Below are 21,250 nucleotides of genomic sequence, written 5' to 3' on the forward strand. Positions count from 1 at the left end.
TTGGTGTGTAAAAGAAAAAAAAGGGGGGGGGGGGAATTGATGTAGAAAAATAGAGGAAAAAAACTAAAATAAATAAAAAGAAGAAAATTGATAGATTGATAGAGAGATAGATAGATAGATAGATAGATAGATAGATAGATAGATATCGCTATAAATAAAAAAAATTCTTCATCAATAAAATGTGTGTGTGTGTGTGTGTGTATTATTGATGGAGAATTGTTTTTATTGCTAGCGATCTCTCTCTAATATATATATTGTGAAAGAAGAAAACTAGAATGTAAAATAAATGAAAAAGAAAACGAAATATATATATAAAATTGTGTGTGTGTGTGTGTGTGTGTGTTTTATTTTATATTATATATATATATATATATATATATATATATATATATATATATATATATATATATATATATATATATATATATATATATATATATAGTGTGTGTATGTATAAAAAATAATTTTTTGTTTGTAAAATAAATCAAGAAGGGAGAAAACTTTTTTTTTTTTTTTTTTATAAACATGGGTGTTTATTTTACAATCGTGCAACCTGGATACAATCCCCCCCCCCCTTCTTCTTTTTTTTTTTTTTTTTTTTTTTTATTTTTTTTGATAGTTTACTATATTTTAGGCTCCATCGAATGGTCACAATGCAGTATATTTTTCTCATTCAGGTGTTTCTGGGAACCATACCGCATTTCGGCCTCTAGATGGGGCTGGCGATTTTAAAGGAATTAATCTATTAAAGCGGAGTTCCACCTAAAAATGGAACTTCCGCTTAACCCACTCATCGCCCCCTTACATGCCACATTTGGCATGTCATTTTTTGGGGGGGGGGGGAGTGGGGGCTTCAGGAAAAGGGGACTTCCTGTCCCACTTCCTCCTTCTGCCGAGGGGCTGGAAAGGCGATTAGCTTAATCGCCTTTTCACAGCCCCTCCCTGTAGGCGAGCGCCTGTCCAATCGGACGGCGCCGCTCGCGCATGCGCAATGCCGCTCGCGCATGCGCAGTGGGTGCCCGGCCGTGAAGCCGAAAGCTGTCACTGCCGGGTGCCCACACTAAGAATGAAGACGCCGGCCGGCGAGGGGGGGGAGAGGAGCGGAGACCCTGGCCGGCGCGTCGCTGGAACGCTAGAGCAGGTAAGTGTCTGTTAATTAAAAGCCAGCAGTTACACTTTTTGTAGCTGCTGACTTTTAATAAACTTAAAAAAAAGGTGGAAAACCCCTTTAATGAAAATACGGGGACACTTCTTCCAGACAGTACAAATGCTTCTGACATTGTTTTATCAGTAGACCCCCCCTTGGAGTTTTAATCATCGTTGCATTTTTTTTTTTTAAGTCAATTTAAAGGTGTATGTGCATTGATGGAGAGATGTATTTGTTGGCATGGGCAGGGCTCGCCTTTTTCTTATCCTCCCAGTTTTTTTTTTTTCAGTAGCCCATTAACATAATGGGGATTGAACTGTTAGAAATAAACTGTAAGCGCAGCTCTTGGTGTGATGTCCTGCTTCATGTTCTATACCGCCTGACGTCTTTGCTGTTTCTTTAGTTATAACCGCTGGCTGTCCCGGGCACGGACGGAGGACCTGTCTGACATCGCTGCACTCAAAGCTTTATACCAGTCCGGTAAGTGTGTGTGTGTGTGTGTGTGTGTGTGTGTGTGTGTTCTGTTTGTGTTTTTTTTTTATTTATTTTTTATCAACTGTGAGCAGAGAACTTGCTGCATTCAATCGAGGAAATGCGGTATGAAGATCGTGGGGGGGGTTTTCAATCGATTTTTTTTTTTTTTTTTTTTTTTTACGATATTTAATCGTGCAGCTCGACATCACAGGACATTTGGGTTTTGCGACACCTATAAATGAATGGACACCAAAACGGACAGGAAGTCCTCCCATTCAGGAAGCACACCAGGTTTTTTTTTTTTTTTTGCTAGCGAATTTAAAGCGGATGTGCCATGAAAAAAAAATATTAAAAGCCAGCAGGTACAAATACTGCAGCTGCTGACTTTTAATATTAGGACACTTACCTGTCCTGGAGTCCAGCGCCGTCCGCAGCAGAGGACGAGCGATCGCTCGTCACTCTGCTGCTGCCCCCTCCATCCACAGTGAGGGAACCAGGAAGTGAAGCGCTCCGGCTTCACTACCCGGTTCCCTACGGCGCATGCGCGAGTTGCGCTGCGCCACTGATTGGCTCCCGCTGTGCTCTGGTAGCCGAGTGTTCCCAGAGCACACCGGGGGGAGGACGGGAGGTGACGTTCTGCCCGCAGTCTGCCTGAGACTGTGTGGCCAGAAGTGGGTGCAAATACCTGTCTTTAGACAGGTATCTGCACCCCCCTCCCCCCTGAAAGGTGTCTGTGACACCGGAGGGGGGGGAGGTTTCCGATCAGCGGGAGTTCCACTTTAAGGTGATAGTCACTGAAGTTCAGCTCTCTGCTTAAAAGTATTGGTTGTCTTGAAAGGTTCCAATTAGGGGGGGGGGGGGGGGAGAAACATTTTGGACATCGCTACAGCTGCAGGGTTGCATAGGCTGTGGTTTTTCCCTGAACCGGTCTATGGCGCTGGACGCACGCATGTTGTTCTCACGGGCGCGCCCATTGGCGCATGCACAGTAGCGGCTGACAGCTACTGGCGGCCCATCTTGCTTTATGTAGTCCAAGCCAGGAAAGGGCTCTTGTGAGGCTGGAGACCACTGCTGGTGGGACACAGAGCAGGCTGACTAGCCGGGGCACCTGAGTACCTTGTTGTGGAGTTGGCTTGAGGCTAAACACCGGTGTGGGACCTTTTGGACTGCATAAACCTGCATTGAAGCTGCATGGAGGTTGCATATGTGCAGTTGCTTCTACACTTGGGTGAGGAATACACAACCATACACTTGGGTAAGGAATACGCAACCATACACTTGGGTGAGGAATACGCAACCATACACTTGGGCGAGGAATACACAACCGTACACTTGGGCGAGGAATACACAACCATACACTTGGGTAAGGAATACGCAACCATACACTTGGGTGAGGAATACGCAACCATACACTTGGGTGAGGAATACGCAACCATACACTTGGGTGAGGAATACGCAACCATACACTTGGGTGAGGAATACGCAACCATACACTTGGGTGAGGAATACGCAACCATACACTTGGGTGAGGAATACGCAACCATACACTTGGGTGAGGAATACGCAACCATACACTTGGGTGAGGAATACGCAACCATACACTTGGGTGAGGAATACACAACCATACACTTGGGTGAGGAATACACAACCATACACTTGGGTGAGGAATACGCAACCATACACTTGGGTGAGGAATACGCAACCATACACTTGGGTGAGGAATGTGTTCCAGAAGGCAGAGCAGAGGAACTGCAGCTTAACCTGCATACCTGCAGGACTGAATGATTGGGTTTTGGCAGCATAATTGCTACGTTATTACCTGTCATACGCTTTAGCGTATTGCAGAAGGCGGAGTCAGCCGGGAGAGGCCTAGGTGCTTTGCCATTGGGGTCCAGAAGGCTCTGTTCATAATCTGGTGGCGTTCACATCTCCCGGTAGACCAGTGGTGTCGGGTGTATCTGAGCCACTGCGTTTGGTATTGTAGCTACTACTGACGTGGTGGCCTCGGCCAATGTCTCTAGGGGGACTCGGCTGTGGCAGTGTAGTCAACTGGTTCTTCCTGTCCGCCCAACCCCCCCCCCGGGCGTAAAGACCCCGCTAAGGGGACAACCGTGCTTGGCGGGAAGGGTTTAAAGCCATTACTTAAAGTGGTTGTAAAAAAGGCAGAAGGTTGTGTTTGTTTTTTACCTCACTGCATTATATGCCCAAAAATGGAACTTCCGCTTTTCGGGATCTACCGCCCCCCCCCCCCCTCCTCCTCTGGTGTCACATTTGGTACCTTTTCAGGGGGAGGGGGAAGCAGATACCTGTGTAATACAGGTATTTGCTCCCATTTCTGGGCATAGATACCCAAGCCACCCGCAGCTATTTACAATGAATGAATGAATGAATGAATGAATGAAAAACTTATAAAGCGCGGCGCATGCGAACTGAATCGCTTCTGGGCGCTAGTTGTTCGTGTCTTATGACATCAAAAGAGCAGAGTTTTGACTTCCGTTTCCGGGACGGTGATGTGAGCATGGAGGAGTGAACACGCGTTAGCGAGGAGAGCCTGAAGTCCAGGGTGCGCTGAAGCAGGAGAGCGGCAGATCAGAGATCCGAGACCCCTCTCCCCCCACGGAGAGCCGCTGTGAGTAGGGGAAGAGAGCGGCACTTAATAGAGGTCCCTGACAGCTGATGTCGCGGCGGCGAGGAAAGAGCCAAGGAGGACGTGCAGGAGGTGTCCAAGCCCCCAGCCACTCATATATCACTCGTTATATGACAGTGAGAAGGGGGGCTGAACAACAGGAGGACGCCGGGGGAAGTAGCGCTCTGAGGAGGGAATCACTGACCGAGAGGTCCCTTAAAGCTGCAGCAGTAACTCTGAGCACATCTATACCTGTCTCCGCGGCGGTAGAAGGACAACAGCTGATCGCTGGTGGGGGGTGTGTTGTCACCCCAGGACCTGTCCTTATCCCGGCCGCTGCAGCAGACAAAGCTTTGAACGTCATAGGAGACCGGGACCGTGCGGGGGAGATTGAAAGATCAGCAGCGGAGGAGCAGACGGAGGTGGAAATAGATTCAACGGCTTGGAATAGAGGTACTTCACCATTTTCTGCTGCGACAAGGTCAGTGGGGCTGGGAATTGATGACAAAGTAGCGGGGGATGTGACTGTGGGATCCAGTGAGCAAACAAGGACACTATTTACACTGGCTGGAATGTCTGCACCCTTCATACCCCCTGCCCTCCCTTCATCTTTAACCCAGAGAGAGAAGAGTGTACTAAGTGGTGCTATACTAAGTACTAAGGGGAGTGAACATCTATCGGATGAGCTTAAGCAGCCTAGCACACAGAGCACACAAAGTATGTGGGACACAGGGAATGCATCTGAACCAGAGCTGATACCAGACATGCGACAGTTAAGCAGGCTTATCCAGGCTCTCCCATCCAAAGACGACATCCAGAAAATGTTAATGTCAATGACGAGTACCCTGAAAGAAGAGTTGGAAGAGATCCGGGTGAAAGTGGGGGTGGGGGAGCAAAAAGTGGGCATACTGGAGGAGCAACAAGTGGTCGTGGACTATAGACTGGGTGTGCTAGAGGAGAAGTATGAGAAACAGCAGCAGCAGTTGGTAAGATTGCAATTAAACGCAGAGGAGGCAGACAACAGAAGCAGGAGGAATAATCTGCGAATAAAAGGAATACCAGAAAGCTATGAGGGGGGGGCGGTAAGGGAAGCGGCTTTGGCCATTTTCAATAAAATTTTAAAAAAAAGCCCAGACTCCCCCCTTGAATTAGATAGGGTCCATAAGGTCCCTACAACACGGAACCCAGACCAGACCAACCCTCGCGATGTGTTATGCAGGATTCACTTTTTTAGAGAAAAAGAAGAAATTCTTAGGGAAGCGTGGAAAGAAGGAACGGTGAGGTGGGAGGGATTGAATATACAGATATTCCCGGATTTGTGCTGGCAAACCAAAGCCCGACGGCGGATGTTAAGACCCCTACTAGAGCACATACGTGGGCAAGGAGCCATGTATAGATGGGGGTTTCCACTGGCTGTCAACGTGAAGAAGGAAGGAAGGAACTTTAATTTAAGAGAACCTTCCCAGCTCCCAGCGCTATTCGAATTTCTGGGGTCAGCACCAATTGTAGTCTCTAACTGGCTAGATCTGCCGGCGGCAGCTGAGAGAGACATTAGATGAAGGGGTGGGAGGGAAGGACAGAAGGGGTAAGATCGCAGTGGACCATAGAAGATATGGGGGAACCCCCCCCCTTTTTTTGAAGAGAGAGAGAGAGAAAGAGGAGAAGGAGAAACCGATGGAAGAATGATTACTTTTTTTTTTTCGCCCCCCCCCTTTTTTTTTTTTTTTTTTTTTTTTGGTGTTTTTTTTTTTTTTTTTTTTTTTTGGGGATTATCCAGACTTGGACTAGGGACGATGATAATATTTCTCCTGGTGAAGGATATAATTTAAGAGAGCAATTCTCTGGTGGGCTGGGCTGGACCCCACCTCTCAAATGTGTATGGATTTATGGATGCTTCCTTCTCCCTGGGACTGGTTTATTATGGCCCTATGGCCCTATTAGGGGTACAGTTAAATGAAATAGGAGGATCTAAAAATATAGGAGGGTTGGTAGGCTAGCACTCCTAGACCTGCTCATGGGGTAGGAGGGATAGGGGTGGGGGGTGGGAGGGGGGGGTCTCACTAATTCATTAATTCACTAACGTCACTATGTCACTACCTCTAGATCCGATGGATTAAGGATCAGAGAAGATATGAGATAAGCTACACAAAGGTGTACAGGGAGTACTATTAAGGGTAAATAGGGGTGTGTGGAAGTTGAGAATCTGGGGAAGGGAAGGGAAGGGAATGGGGGGGTTTTCTCTTTTTTTTTTTTTTTTTTTTTTTGGGGGGGGGGTCTTTTTTTTTTTTTTTTTTTGGTAAATATCTGATGGAATTTTCAGTAATATTTGTAATATTTTTGGGGATACAGTTAAGAGGGTGGGGTGGGGGGGCAAGTGGGGTCACGATAAAATATTGATATATTGACACATGGACACTAAAGGTCAAACAGGCCATGACACCTATTTAGAAGTATGTCACAGGGGTGAGGGGTAAGGGTAGAGGGTATTGGGGGAGGTATAGGGTGAGGTAAGGGGAGGTAGGGAGAGCGGGGTCTGGAGGTAACGGGGGCCTAATAAGAGGATCTAATGGGAAAATTGGAAGAGAGAACAAAGAAGAGTTGGGACAGGAAAAGATGGAAATGATGGTGGGAGGGGGGAGTAAAATATAAGGAGTAACATGCTAATACGCTAATAGATTAAAGAAGTGGAAGAGAGAGAGCTGGGAGGGAGGGGGGAGCTCAGAGGGAGGCCTGTAGGTCCTAATTTTTTTTTTTTTTTTTTTTTTTCTTTTTTTTTTGGGGGGGTGGAAAGGGGAAAGAAGAGAATAGACCTCTAATTGGTTAGACCGTAAGACAGAGATTTTTATGTCTAAATAGGTTTATGTATGTCTATATATTTCTATGTTGGAATGTTTAATGTTTTAAGGTCTATTGGGAGAGGGGGGGTACCCCATCTTGTGTGCAGAGTTTATAGTAGACAAGAAATGGGGGGGGAGGGGAAAGGGATCTTATGGGTGAATTCAGGGAGGCGCACTCGGACCTATAGTAAGGCTTGATTCTCCTCGGTGCTTACACACCTTAGCCCACTAAAGCGTCTCTCCTCCGTGTGGAGGGAAGTCGGAGACGCTCATATATATATTTTTTTTTTTTTTTTTTTTTTTTTTTTTTTTGATTTGTCCTCTCTGGGATCCTAGGGGATCAACCGGATTGGAGGACTAAGGAGACTTTTTTTTTTTTTTTTTTTTCTCTTTCTTTCTCTCCATTTCTTCCTCCTCCTCGCCTCCCTATTTTTTCCCCTTCCTCTCCGGGGGGGATTCTCTTGCCCACCGCCCTTTTATCTACTTATTGGGCCCCTTGGATACCTCTACTGGTGTCCCAAAGAGTCACGTGACTGAGACCCCAAAATGGCAAGGATTAATCTGATGTCTTATAATGTGAAAGGGCTAAATAACCCTGAGAAAAGATCTAAATTGCTAGCAGAATTATGGAGACTAAAGACACATATTGTTTTTCTCCAAGAGACCCATTTCAAGAAAAATAAAAGTCCAAAATTGGGTAATTATAGATTTCCAACTATATATCAGAGTTCCTCATCGACAACAAAGACAAAGGGGGTTGCAATCATGTTAGCAAAGACGACTTCATGGAAAGAAATAAAGGTTATCCAGGACGAGGAAGGACGCCTACTTATAGTAAAAGGCTATCTAAACGATCAGAAAGTAACTTTGGTTAATGTTTATATGCCTAATGAAGGACAGATTGTAGCGTTGGAGAAATATATTAATTTAATACAGCTGAATGCAGAGGGTATGATTATTTTTGCAGGGGATTTGAATATGGCCCTGGATCCTATCCTAGATACATCGAAAGGAACATCGCATATTTCATATAGCAAATTAAGTAAAGCAAAGAGCCTGATACAGGAGATACAGGTTGTAGACAGTTGGAGGACCAGGCACACTCAGGAGAGGGACTACACTTTCTTCTCAGCTAAACATAAAACATACTCGCGAATAGACTATATATTCGTATCACAAAATTTTTTACAGAATATAGTCGAGGCTTCCATTGGGTCATTCACAATCTCTGATCATTCACCGACAAACTGCACACTAGAATGGGGAGAACCTGTAGCACGCGAGTGGCACTGGAAAATAAATGAATCGCTCCTTAAAGACCCAGAGTATGAGGGAAAGATAGTCCAGGAAATGGAGGGGTTCTTTTCGGACAATGAGGTGGGAGAGGTTTCCCCAAGCTGCATTTGGGAAACACATAAATGTTTCATGAGAGGGATTTTAATCTCAATGGGAACACGACGGAAACGTAGGATAGGAATAAGGATGGAAACATTACTGAGAGAAATTCGAAAATTGGAAAGGGTACATAAAAAGTCACTGGCAATCCAGATTGAGGAGAAGTTGAGGCAGGCGCGAGATGAATTGAATTTGCTACTAACAGACAATGCAAAAACCTCATTAAGAAGATGTAAACGTGCCTTCTATGAATACGGTAATAAGCCTAGTAGGATGCTAGCGAGGGCATTAAGAGAAACGAGGACCCAAAACCGCATAGAAGGTATCAAAACAGGGGATAGGATAGTGAAATCATCACAAGAAATTGCAAAAGTATTTAAAAACTATTATACGAAGTTATACCAACTAAAAGAAGAGCTGGACACAGGAAAGACTAGTGGGCAGGAGGAAAGGATAAAGGAATACATTGAGAAGTCAGGAATGCCGAAATTAGCAGAGGAAATTGGGAGAAGTATGGAAGGGCCGATTACAGCTGAGGAATTTACAAACACCCTCAAATTGTTAAAACCAGGTAAAGCTCCCGGCCCTGATGGGTTCACTCTTTTCTACTATAAAACCTATGCAGAAAAACTTATGCCAAGATTTTTAAAGGCATATAACGCGATAAGAGAAGGACAGGGGATTCCGGAGGAAGCTCTTTTGGCACATATAGCGGTTATACCTAAGGAGGGAAAAGATTTAACACTATGCTCGAATTACCGTCCTATATCGCTTCTAAACGTTGACTTGAAGATCTTTACCAAAATTCTAGCAAATAGAATATTACCATATATCCCTGACCTGATACACCAAGATCAGGTGGGATTTACCCCAGGAAGGGAAGGCAGGGAGAATACGCAGCGGGTGATTAATACGATTCATTTCTCCCAGGTATTTAGGAAAGCTCTAGTTCTCGTATCAACTGACGCTGAAAAAGCGTTCGATAGGGTAGACTGGAAGTTTTTAAAAACAATCATAAAATATATTGGTTTAGGGGAGGGGATGCAAAGATGGGTCATGAGTCTATATTCGCAGCCGAAAGCTAGAATAAAAATAAACGAGATTATGTCGGAACCTTTTGAGATACGGAATGGGACGCGACAAGGCTGCCCTCTGTCACCAATTATTTTTATTTTGACACTTGAACCCTTTTTGAGGACAATAAGGCAGAACACCGATATCAGAGGTATTTGTGTAAAGGGAGGAGTTTACAAACTGGCGGCTTTTGCCGATGATTTGTTGTTTTCTCTTACGGAACCTATTTTATCTCTCCCTCCATTGCTGGCCGAGATTGCTAGATATGGTGAGCTCTCAAATTTTAAAGTAAACTATGACAAATCGGAGGCAATGGGGGTAGAGATGAACATGGCACAACAACGACAATTGGCCTCTTTTTTCCCATTCAAATGGACAAATTCACATATTGGATATCTGGGGACCAAAATCCCGAAGAAATTAAATAGAATTTTAGAACTAAATTTAGCACCGCTGGTAAGACAAATAAAACGTGACCTACAAAAATGGGATAAGGAGGTATTTACTTGGTTCGGTAGGGTCAATATCGTAAAGATGAATGCAATGCCGAGGTTATTATATCTATTACAGACACTCCCTACTAGCATACCTCAGGGATTTTTGAAAGAGATCAGAGCGAAGTTTGCGGGATTCATTTGGGCAGGGAAACCAGCCAGAGTTAGGAGAGACATTTTAACTTTACCAAAGGAAAAAGGAGGCATAGGTTTTCCAGACCCACTCACATACTACGAGGCTGTGCATCTGTCAAGAGTGTTGGATTGGTGCGTCACCCCGAAAGTTAAACCATGGATTCTTTTAGAACAGGCAATGATAGAATTACCATTGGAAGGACTAATTTGGCTTTCTAGAACTATTTTACCACAAGCAGTTAAAAAGCATCCAACGATTGGGACGACAATTAGGGTGGTGAAAAAAGTATTTAGAAAATCAAATGATGAAATAGAAGTAAATCCGATGACACCAGTCCTGGGAAACCCGGCATTTATGCCAGGTTTGAACGACCCAGGGTTTGGGAACTTAAAAAGACATGGCAAAATTAGATTGATCCACTTCCAGAAGGAAAACCGAGTAATGACATGGGAGGAAATAGAAAGCGAGTTAGCAGAGGACTTGGAGCCATATAGGAGAAGACAGTTAAGGGGCTTTCTGCGATCAATACAGAGTCAGACTACGGTGAGGGTAAGATTATCGGAATTCGAAAAATTGTGTCTAAAGGGAGAAGCGGTTAGACATTCACTATCACTGTTCTATTCCCTGATCAATGAAATGAAAGCTCCACAAGAAATAGGTTTTATACAAACCTGGGAGAGAGACTTAGGGGTAACCCTTACTGAGACTCAGAGGAAAAATTTTTTTGAATTTAATCATAAAGCCTCCCTAGCATCTAAGTACCAGGAAGGAGGATATAAGATTCTGAGCAGGTGGTACAGGACCCCAGAAGTTTTAAATCAAATTTTTCCACAAACGTCAAATATGTGTTGGCGATGCCTAAAAGAAGAGGGAACTCTGCTACATATTTTTTGGAATTGTGAAGGAGTGAAAGATTTTTGGAAGATGGTTTCAGACGAAATAGAAGGGATAACTGAAATGTCTCTTGGAGAAAATCCAGCGGCCTATCTACTGTTAGATATTCCGATATCAGTAGCAAATTACAAAAAATCCTTGGTAAGACATCTGTTAATAGCAGCCAGAGCATGTATTCCAGCGTTATGGAAGAATGCGTGCTCACCAAGTAGACCACAATGGCATGAAAAAATTAGGGAAATCCAATGTATGGAGAGTCTCACGATGGCTCTGAGGGAACAGGAGGAGAGGTTCAGGGAGGTATGGGCCCCCTATGATAGTTATAGGGAACGAAGGGAGTAGGGGGGAGGGGTGAGGAGTGGGGGAGGGGAGGGGTGGAGGAGGAGGAATAATTTTGGAGGAATGATTGTTTTGTTTTTTTTTTTTTTTTTTTTTCTTTTTTTTTTTTTTTTTTTTTGTTTATGAAGGTCTTGGACAGGGGCCCGGACTTTGGGGTGGGAGGGGGGTGATGGGGATTTTTCACTACCTCAAAAAGGGGAGAGGACATGACAAATGGTTTAGGGGAATAGGAACTCAGAAAAGCGGTAAATTAACGCGGGAGCTATATAGTAGTCTAACTACCTAACGGTAAGCAGGGTTAGAGATAGGTCAGGAAAAAGGACAATGTATAGTTGCTTGGTTGTTGACTTTTATTCTCCAATATGGCATGGTAATGTCCCTGTTTTTGTGGAACTGTGAAATAAGGAAAAATGAAAAATAAAGAATTGATAAAAAAAAAAAAGAGCAGAGTTTTGATCTGTCTTCTGAAAGTCAGGTGGTTTTCCTCCAACCGAATGCTGGTTGGTAAAGCGTTCCATAGTCTAGGACCCTGAAAAGCAAACCTTCTTTCTCCTTTGGACTTGTATTTGGTTTTTGGTACCCTGACCAGATTTTGGTCGGTGGATCGCAGAACGCGATTCGAATTGTGAGGTTCTATCTTGTCGCAAAGATATTGCGGAGCCTTCCCATGGATGCACTTATGTGTCAGGCAGAGTGCTTTAAATACAATTCTGTCTTTTACTGGCAGCCAGTGAAGGGTTCTCAACGAAGGTGAGATTGATTCCCATGTCCTTTTCCCAGTCACCAGTCTGGCGGCCGTATTCTGTACGACTTGCAGACGAGAGATTTGGTACTTTGGGAGTCCGAGGTACAGAGCGTTAGCATAGTCCAGTCTGGAATTCACGATTGTTCCCACCACGACTGCTACGTCTTCTTTGGGGACAATGCTTCCTTCCCTGACGGCAGGGACCAGAGGGATCACACAGCGCGAGTCGCGCATGTGCAGTAGGAAACCAGGAAGTGGTGGTGCCACCACCAACCGAAGATGGCGGTGGCACCACCCAAGAGCCGAGCGATAGATCAGCTTCAGGTGCCGACATCGCGGGCGCCCTGGACAGGTCAGTGTCCTTTATTTTAAGAAAATCATAATAATTTGCGGACCTTCGCTTTTAAGGTAAAAAACCTTGGTATGGGGGAACAGGAGGAGCCGGGAGCACCAGCATGGGACCCAAAAACGGGAGGTTTTGGGCTGCTCTGTGCCAAATCATTACACAGAGCAGGTAAGTTTTAGTTAAAAAAAAAATTATAAAATAAAATCCAACCATTAATATCACTTTAGGTGCCTTGGACATGTGTTTTTAAAAAAAAAAATTTGTAGCCTTTCCATCTAAATACTTTGCATTATAACGAAGAATTGTGTTTCTCTTTCAGGAGTGGATAACTGCGGCCGGACGGTCATTGTGGTGGTGGGAAGGAATATTCCCGTCTTGGTAATAGACATGGAGAAGGTAACGTCGTCTGTAGTGTGTTTTTCGGTTCTGTGTGACTTGCTTTGTATGTGTCTTGTTGCCTTTTTTATTAATACATTTAACAGCCATTTACTCTACTATCAAGTAAAGTGGCAGGTGCTAATGAATACTTATGTCATTTTCAATTCCTGCACCATCGCCTCAATGCCTTCACCCCCGCAGATCTGTCCCAATTCCTGCGCCTTTACCCCCGCAGATCTGTCCCAATTCCTGCGCCTTCACCCCCGCAGATCTGTCCCAATTCCTGCGCCTTTACCCCTGCAGATCTGTCCCAATTCCTGCGCCTTCACCCCCCGCAGATCTGTCCCAATTCCTGCGCCTTCACCCCCCGCAGATCTGTCCCAATTCCTGCGCCTTCACCCCCCGCAGATCTGTCCCAATTCCCGCGCCTTCACCCCCCGCAGATCTGTCCCAATTCCCGCGCCTTCACCCCCCGCAGATCTGTCCCAATTCCTGCGCCTCTCCCCCCCCCCGCAGATCTGTCCCAATTCCTGCGCCTCTTCCCCCCCCCGCAGATCTGTCCCAATTCCTGCGCCTCTCCCCCCCCGCAGATCTGTCCCAATTCCTGCGCCTTCACCCCCCGCAGATCTGTCCCAATTCCTGCGCCTTCACCCCCGCAGATCTGTCCCAATTGCTGCGCCTTCACCCCCGCAGATCTGTCCCAATTCCTGCGCCTTCACCCCCGCAGATCTGTCCCAATTCCTGCGCCTCTCCCCCCGCAGATCTGTCCCAATTCCTGCGCCTTCACCCCCCGCAGATCTGTCCCAATTCCCGCGCCTTCACCCCCCGCAGATCTGTCCCAATTCCTGCGCCTTCACCCCCGCAGATCTGTCCCAATTCCTGTGCCTTCACCCCCGCAGATCTGTCCCAATTCCTGTGCCTTCACCCCCGCAGATCTGTCCCAATTCCTGCGCCTTCACCCCCGCAGATCTGTCCCAATTCCTGCGCCTTCACCCCCGCAGATCTGTCCCAATTCCTGCGCCTTCACCCCCTGCAGATCTGTCCCAATTCCTGCGCCTTCACCCCCGCAGATCTGTCCCAATTCCTGTGCCTTCACCCCCGCAGATCTGTCCCAATTCCTGCGCCTTCACCCCCGCAGATCTGTCCCAATTCCTGTGCCTTCACCCCCGCAGATCTGTCCCAATTCCTGCGCCCCCCCCTGCAGATCTGTCCCAATTCCTGCGCCTTCACCCCCCCCCCCAGATCTGTCCAAATTCCTGCGCCTTCACCCCCGCAGATCTGTCCCAATTCCTGCGCCTTCACCCCCCGCAGATCTGTCCCAATTCCCGCGCCTTCACCCCCCGCAGATCTGTCCCAATTCCTGCGCCTCTCCCCCCCCCCCGCAGATCTGTCCCAATTCCTGCGCCTCTTCCCCCCCCCCGCAGATCTGTCCCAATTCCTGCGCCTCTCCCCCCCCCGCAGATCTGTCCCAATTCCTGCGCCTTCACCCCCCGCAGATCTGTCCCAATTCCTGCGCCTTCACCCCCGCAGATCTGTCCCAATTCCTGCGCCTTCACCCCCGCAGATCTGTCCCAATTCCTGCGCCTTCACCCCCGCAGATCTGTCCCAATTCCTGTGCCTTCACCCCCGCAGATCTGTCCCAATTCCTGCGCCTTCACCCCCCGCAGATCTGTCCCAATTCCTGCGCCTCTCCCCCCCCGCAGATCTGTCCCAATTCCTGCGCCCCTCCACCACCGCAGATCTGTTCCAATTCCTGCGCCTTCACCCCCCGCAGATCTGTCCCAATTCCTGCGCCTTCACCCCCGCAGATCTGTCCCAATTCCTGCGCCTTCACCCCCCGCAGATCTGTCCCAATTCCTGCGCCTTCACCCCCCGCAGATCTGTCCCAATTCCCGCGCCTTCACCCCCCGCAGATCTGTCCCAATTCCTGCGCCTTCACCCCCCGCAGTTCTGTCCCAATTCCCGCGCCTTCACCCCCCGCAGATCTGTCCCTATTCCTGCGCCTTCACCCCCCCCCCGCAGATCTGTCCCAATTCCTGCGCCTCTCCCCCCCCCGCAGATCTGTCCCAATTCCTGTGCCTTCACCCCCGCAGATCTGTCCCAATTCCTGCGCCTCTCCCCCCCCGCAGATCTGTCCCAATTCCTGCGCCTTCACCCCCGCAGATCTGTCCCAATTCCTGTGCCTTCACCCCCGCAGATCTGTCCCAATTCCTGTGCCTTCACCCCCGCAGATCTGTCCCAATTCCTGTGCCTTCACCCCCCGCAGATCTGTCCCAATTCCTGTGCCTTCACCCCCCGCAGATCTGTCCCAATTCCTGTGCCTTCACCCCCGCAGATCTGTCCCAATTCCTGCGCCCCCCCTGCAGATCTGTCCCAATTCCTGCGCCTTCACCCCCCCCCCAGATCTGTCCCAATTCTTGCGCCTTCACCCCCCACCCCCCCCCCCCCCCCCCCGATCTGTCAGAATTCCTGCGCCTCTTTCCCATCCCCCCCTAGCCCGCAGACATGTCCCAATTCCTGTATTCCTGTGCCTTCACCCCCCCGCAGATCCGCCCCCACTTCCTGTGCCTTCACCCCCCCGCAGATCCGCCCCCACTTCCTGTGCCTTCACCCCCCGCAGATCCACCCCCACTTCCTGTGCCTTCACCACCGCAAATCCGCCCCTGAATTCCTGCACACCTCAGCCCAATTCCTGCACCTGTCAATGGCGATATTCCAATGAAAATGCATGCAGGTGATTGCTGACCCATCTTAGGATATTTATCTGAAAGCAGATTCGGGAATTGCCAATTTTACAAAATAGTAGTAAGGCCTATGAAGTTTCTGTGGTTTGTCATGTAGTGACTTTTTTATCTCATCATTTTTTTTTCTTTCTGGGTGACGTCACCTGCAGGGTCACCCACTTTACACTTTTTGACCTGTGTGTCCTTTTGCAGGCTCTCCTGTACTTTATCCATATGATGGATCACGTAGCGGCCAAGGACTATATCCTGGTGTATTTCCACACGCTGACCAGAGAACACAACCACCTGGACTCCGACTTTCTCAAGAACCTCTACGATGTGGTGGACGCCAAGTAAGTGAACCTGCGACAACTCGCCCAATCATGTGATCAGTACGTGGGAGGAGCCGGGACGACTGTGCCAGACTGAAGGCGAGGATTTAACTCCTTCGCCTCTTTGGACTACACATACCGTATTCATCGCGGTATAGCGCGCTCCCGCGTATACCGCGCACCCCAATCCTGTGGAAAAAATGTTTTTTTTGTACTTACAGTTTTGGTGTCTTGCGCGGCATCCATCGGCGGCCTCGTCGGGTTCGGCGTCCTTCTGCGGCTTCGGGTGTCCTCTTCGTCGGGTCCGGCGTCCTTCTGCGGCTTCGGGTGTCCTCTTCGTCGAGTCCGGCGTCCTTCTGCGGCTTCGGGTGTCCTCTTCGTCGGGTCCTGTGTCCTTCTGCGGCGTCCTCCCCGCTCGTTTCCCGCGCCGAGTTTGAATACTGCGCCGACATATACAGAGCGCAGTACACTCGTGTATTGTCGGCAATGCTCGGCTACCCGCGCTGACGTCCTGTACGTCCAGGACGTGAGTGCGGAAGAAGCCGAGACTGCCCGACTATACCCGAGTGTACTGCGCTCGGTATATGTCGGCGCAGTATACAAAACTCGGTGCGGGAAAGCGGGTATCAGCGTATACCGCGCACCCACGATTTTGCCCTGATTTTCAGGGCAAAAAAATGCGCGGTATACGCCGATAAATACGGTATATCCAGAGAAACGAGCATTTAAAACGAGCTCATGGCTGCTACCGGCTGTCGTGTAGAAAGCGATCCGGGTAGCTATATTGCCGCCAGATCGCTTTCCCCAGCATGGTGTCTCCGCTCTGTGGTTCCCGGGCGCTCCCGCTCTTTTAGGAAGTTCAGAACTACAGTATACTACCTAGAGTGGTGAATGGGAAGAGATTGATGAACATGCATTCCTCGATCTCCTCTGGAAGCGCTCGGCTCTTTGTGGTGGTGGCAGCTCGATAGGCACCCAATCCTTTTTACAGTGCTGTGGAATCTCACCGCTGCCAGGCTCTCCCGTTCCACCAGTGGTCAGGTCAGCTACCCACAGTGGAGATGCATTTAACGCCAGTTGCCCAATCTCTGCTGCAATGAATGAGACCGGCCACGATGAGGATTTTGTCTCTCTTCCGGTTTCAGAGCGTCATTCCCTGGCTGTAGTAGCTAGGGGAGTAGCTAATCAAGCACTGTCCTGTGCTTGATTTAGCTGCAGGTAGGGACCCGGTCCGAAGCTCCGTGACCACGGCCGCTGGAGTCCCGCAATCTGTCCCCGGAGCTGAAGAACGGGGAGAGGTGTGTGTAAACACGGCTTCCCCGTTCTTCACTGTGGCGCTGTCACTGATCGTCTGTTCCCTGATATAGGGAAGCACGATCAATGATGTCGCACGTCCAGCCCCGCCCCCCTACAGTTAGAAACACATATGAGATCACACTTAACCCCTTCAGCGCCCCCTGTGGTTAACTTCCAAACTGCAATTGTCATTTGCACAGTAAACAATGCATTTTTATAGCATTTTTTTGCTGTGAAAATGACAATGGTCCCAAAAATGTGTCAAAATTGTCCGAAGTGTCCGCCATAATGTCGCAGTCACGAAAAAAATTACTGATCGACGCCATTGGTAGTAAAAAAAAAAATTATTAATAAAAATGCAATAAAACTATCCCCTTTTTTGTAAACCGTATATATTTTGCGCAAACCAATCGATAAACGCTTATTGCGATTTTTTTTTTTTTTTTTTTTTTTTTTTTTTTACCAAAAATATGTAGAAGAATACGTGTCGGCCTAAACTGAGGGAAAAAAAATACAATTTTATATATTTTTGGGGGATATTTATTATAGCAAAAAGTAAAAAATATTGGCCCAGATTCAGGTAGATTCGCGCAATATTTGCGTGGGCAAAGAGCAAAAATTTTTCTCTGCGCCCACGCAAATATTGCGCTTTGCCCGCGATTCACGGAGCAATTGCTCCGTAAATTGCGCGGGCGATATGCTAAACAGCCGGGGCGGGAATCATTTAAATTAGGCGCGCTCCCGCGCCGAGCGAACAGCGCATGCTCCGTCGGGAAACTTTCCCGACGTGCATTGCGGCAAATGACGTCGCAAGGACGTCATTTGCTTCTAAGTGAACGTGAATGGCGTCCAACGCCATTCACGGTTCACTTACGTAAACGACGTAAAATTTGAACGTCGCGAGCGGGAAGCGCAGCTATACTTTAGCATTGGTTGCGCCTGCTATTAGCAGGAGCAGCCTTATGCTAAAGTCGCCGTACGGAAACTCCGTACCTTGCGTGCGCAGGGCCCGCGCAACTTTTGTGAATCGGTGGTAGTATGCAATTTGCATACTATACGCCGATCACAATGGCCGCGCCCCCTAGCGGACAACGCAAGAATGCAGCCTGGGATGTGAAGGCATAAGGAGGCTTATGTCTGTCACATCCTAGGCTGCATTCGGTGTAACGAGGTTCCTGAATCAGGGGCACTCGTTACACCGGAGCAAGTAAGCCCTTGCGCCGCGCAACCTATGGTTGCGCGGGCGCAAGTGCTTCTTGAATCTGGCCCACTGCTTTTTTTTTTTTTTTCAAAATTGTCGCTCTATTTTTGTTTATAGCGCAAACAAATAAAAAACGCAGAGGTGATCAAAAACCACCAAAAGAAAGCTCTATTTGTGGGGAAAAAAAGGACGCCAATTTTGTTTGGGAGCCACATCGCACGACCGCGCAATTGTCAGTTAAAACAACGCAGTGCCGAATCGCAAAAACTGGCCAGGTCCTTTTACCTGCATTTTGGTCCGGGTCTTAAGTGGTTAATATATTATTTTTTTATTGTGGGACTGCGACATTGCGGTGGACAAATCTGACTGAAAGTGACGCTTTTTTTTTTTTGGGAACCAATGACATTATTGCAGTGATCAGTGTGTTCCCTGGGAGTGCTTTCTAACTGTGTGGGGGATGGACTGACTGGGACAACAGAGATCGGTCCTCCTGCTTAGCTTTATATCCTCCACTTCTGCCTCTGTGGGGAACGATTGCGGGTGGCCAGAGGACGTTGCATCTGCCAGACCCGCTGATTGGCTCCCCCCTCTGGCCAATAAGCGCGCGCACCCACGCGGGTTGTTCACGAAACGACGTACAGGTACATCGTTTTGCGCAGCTGTGCCACCTTGCTGCAAGTTTTTATTTTATTACATTTTTTTTATGCTCGGTGTAACGGTTTTGCACAGAGCTGCCCCGATCCTCCTTTTCTCTGGTCCCCCTCTGGCGCTCCCGGCCCCTCCCTCCTGCCAAGTTCCGCCAAAGCAAACGGCTTGCAGTGGGGCTCGCACCCGTGCAGGTTTGCTTCCTACCTGCGGCACACACAGTCGCGGCTCGGCCCCATTCCCTTTCTCTCCTGATTGGCTGAGACGGCGGCTCCTGCTGCTGCCAATGAGGAGACGGAGCCCCCAGGGAGCTGAGGGACTCGTGCACATTGTTGGATCGAGACGGGGCTCAGGTAAGTGTTGGGGGGGGGGGGGGGGGGTTGTTGCACAGATGAGGTTTTTTAGCTTGAGGTTCAAAGTTAAAAAAAAAAAAAACTTTTAGAACCACTTTAATCGCCCTGCAATGTTGCCTGCAGTTCCTACACTTTCATATAGGTGGCACTGTGTGTTCAAGTAAAAAAGAATGTTACATTTTGATGATATACGATACATATTGTTACATTTAACCACTTGCCGACCTCCTCATGTGATATACGTCGGCAGAATGGCACGGACAGGCACATGGGCGTAACTGTACGTCCCTGCCTAGACGTGGGTCGGGGGTCCGATCGGGGACCCCCCCCCCCCCCCCCCCCGCTACATGCGGCGGTCGGATTCCCGCGGGGAGCGATCCGGGACGAGGGCGCGGCTAGAAACGTTTCTAGCCGCCCCCTCGCGATCGCTCCCCGGAGCTGAAGAACGGGGAGAGCCGTATGTAAACACGGCTTCCCCGTGCTTCACTGTGGCGGCGCATCGATCGAGTGATCCCTTTTATAGGGAGAATCGATCGATGATGTCAGTCCTACAGCCACACCCCCCTACAGTAGTAAACACACACTAGGTGAACCCTAACTCCTACAGCGCCCCCCTGTGTTTGACTCCCAAACTGCAACTGTCATTTTCACAATAAACAATGCAATTTAAATGCATTTTTTGCTGTGAAAATGACAATGGTCCCAAAAATGTGTCAAAATTGTCCGAAGTGTCCGCCATAATGTCGCAGTCACGAAAAAAATCGCTGATCGCCGCCATTAGTAGTAAAAAAAAAAAAAAAAACTATCCCCTATTTTGTAAACGCTATAAATTTTGTGCAAACCAATCGATAAACGATTATTGCGATTTTTTTTTTTTTTACCAAAAATAGGTAGAAGAATACGTATCGGCCTAAACTGAGGAAACAAATAATTGTTATATATGTTTTTGGGGGATATTTATTATAGCAAAAAGTAAAAAATATTGCATTTTTTTCAAAATTGTCGCTTTATTTTTGTTTATAGCGCAAAAAAATAAAAACCACAGAGGTGATCAAATACCACCAAAAGAAAGCTCTATTTGTGGGGAAAAAAGGACGCCAATTTAGTTTGGAGGCCACGTCGCACGACCGCGCAATTGTCTGTTAAAGCGACGCAGTGCCGAATCGCAAAACCTGGCCTGAGCATTTAGCTGCCTAAAGGTCCAGGTCTTAAGTGGTTAATCGCCCTGCAATGTTGCCTGCAGTTCCTACACTTTCATATAGGTGGCACTGTGTGTTCAAGTAAAAAAAGAATGTTACATTTTGATGATATACGATACATATTGTTACATTTTAAAGTAAACCTCCTTCATTAACCCATGTGTAATCTTATCATCCCCTTTATTTTTTTTTTATTTTTTTTTTGTAAAATCTTTACGAATGTATCTTTTACAGGTACAGAAAGAATTTGAAGGCTCTGTATTTCGTCCATCCGACGTTCCGCTCCAAGGTATGAAGTCCTTCTATTGTAAGATAAAACTTTTTTGTTCCGCCTGTACGATGGTGGCTCTGATCTGCCCGGGAGGCCGTCAATATACGGCCACGCGCCACTGGGGGGGTGCGCGCACGCCCGCCGCGTCACACAGGTGCCGATGCGCGTGCCTGGTGGCCGCGATCGTCGGTCACAGAGCCAGGGATGTGGAGCTCTGTGTGTAAACATAGAGCTCCACGTCTTGTTAGGGAGAGAGGAGACCAATGGTGTGTCCCTTGTACGTAGGGACAACCATCGGTTACCTCCCCCAGTCAGTCACCTCGCCCCCACAGTAAAAATCACTTC

At 47.8% G+C, this 21,250-nt stretch overlaps 1 protein-coding gene across 1 annotated transcript in view; it reads left to right on the forward strand.

Moving 5' to 3' along the window:
- GDAP2 (ganglioside induced differentiation associated protein 2) overlaps nucleotides 1-21,250 on the forward strand; it is a 78,712-nt gene that overhangs the window by 32,405 nt on the left and 25,057 nt on the right. The window contains exons 8-11 of the mRNA XM_040339224.1: nucleotides 1,551-1,627; nucleotides 12,827-12,903; nucleotides 15,822-15,961; nucleotides 20,869-20,923. Coding sequence (XP_040195158.1) covers nucleotides 1,551-1,627; nucleotides 12,827-12,903; nucleotides 15,822-15,961; nucleotides 20,869-20,923 — 349 coding nt within the window. The remainder of the gene's footprint in view (nucleotides 1-1,550; nucleotides 1,628-12,826; nucleotides 12,904-15,821; nucleotides 15,962-20,868; nucleotides 20,924-21,250) is intronic.

Source organism: Rana temporaria, chromosome 2 (assembly GCF_905171775.1).
Source record: "Rana temporaria chromosome 2, aRanTem1.1, whole genome shotgun sequence".
In the NCBI taxonomy this organism is placed as follows: Eukaryota; Metazoa; Chordata; class Amphibia; order Anura; family Ranidae; genus Rana; species Rana temporaria.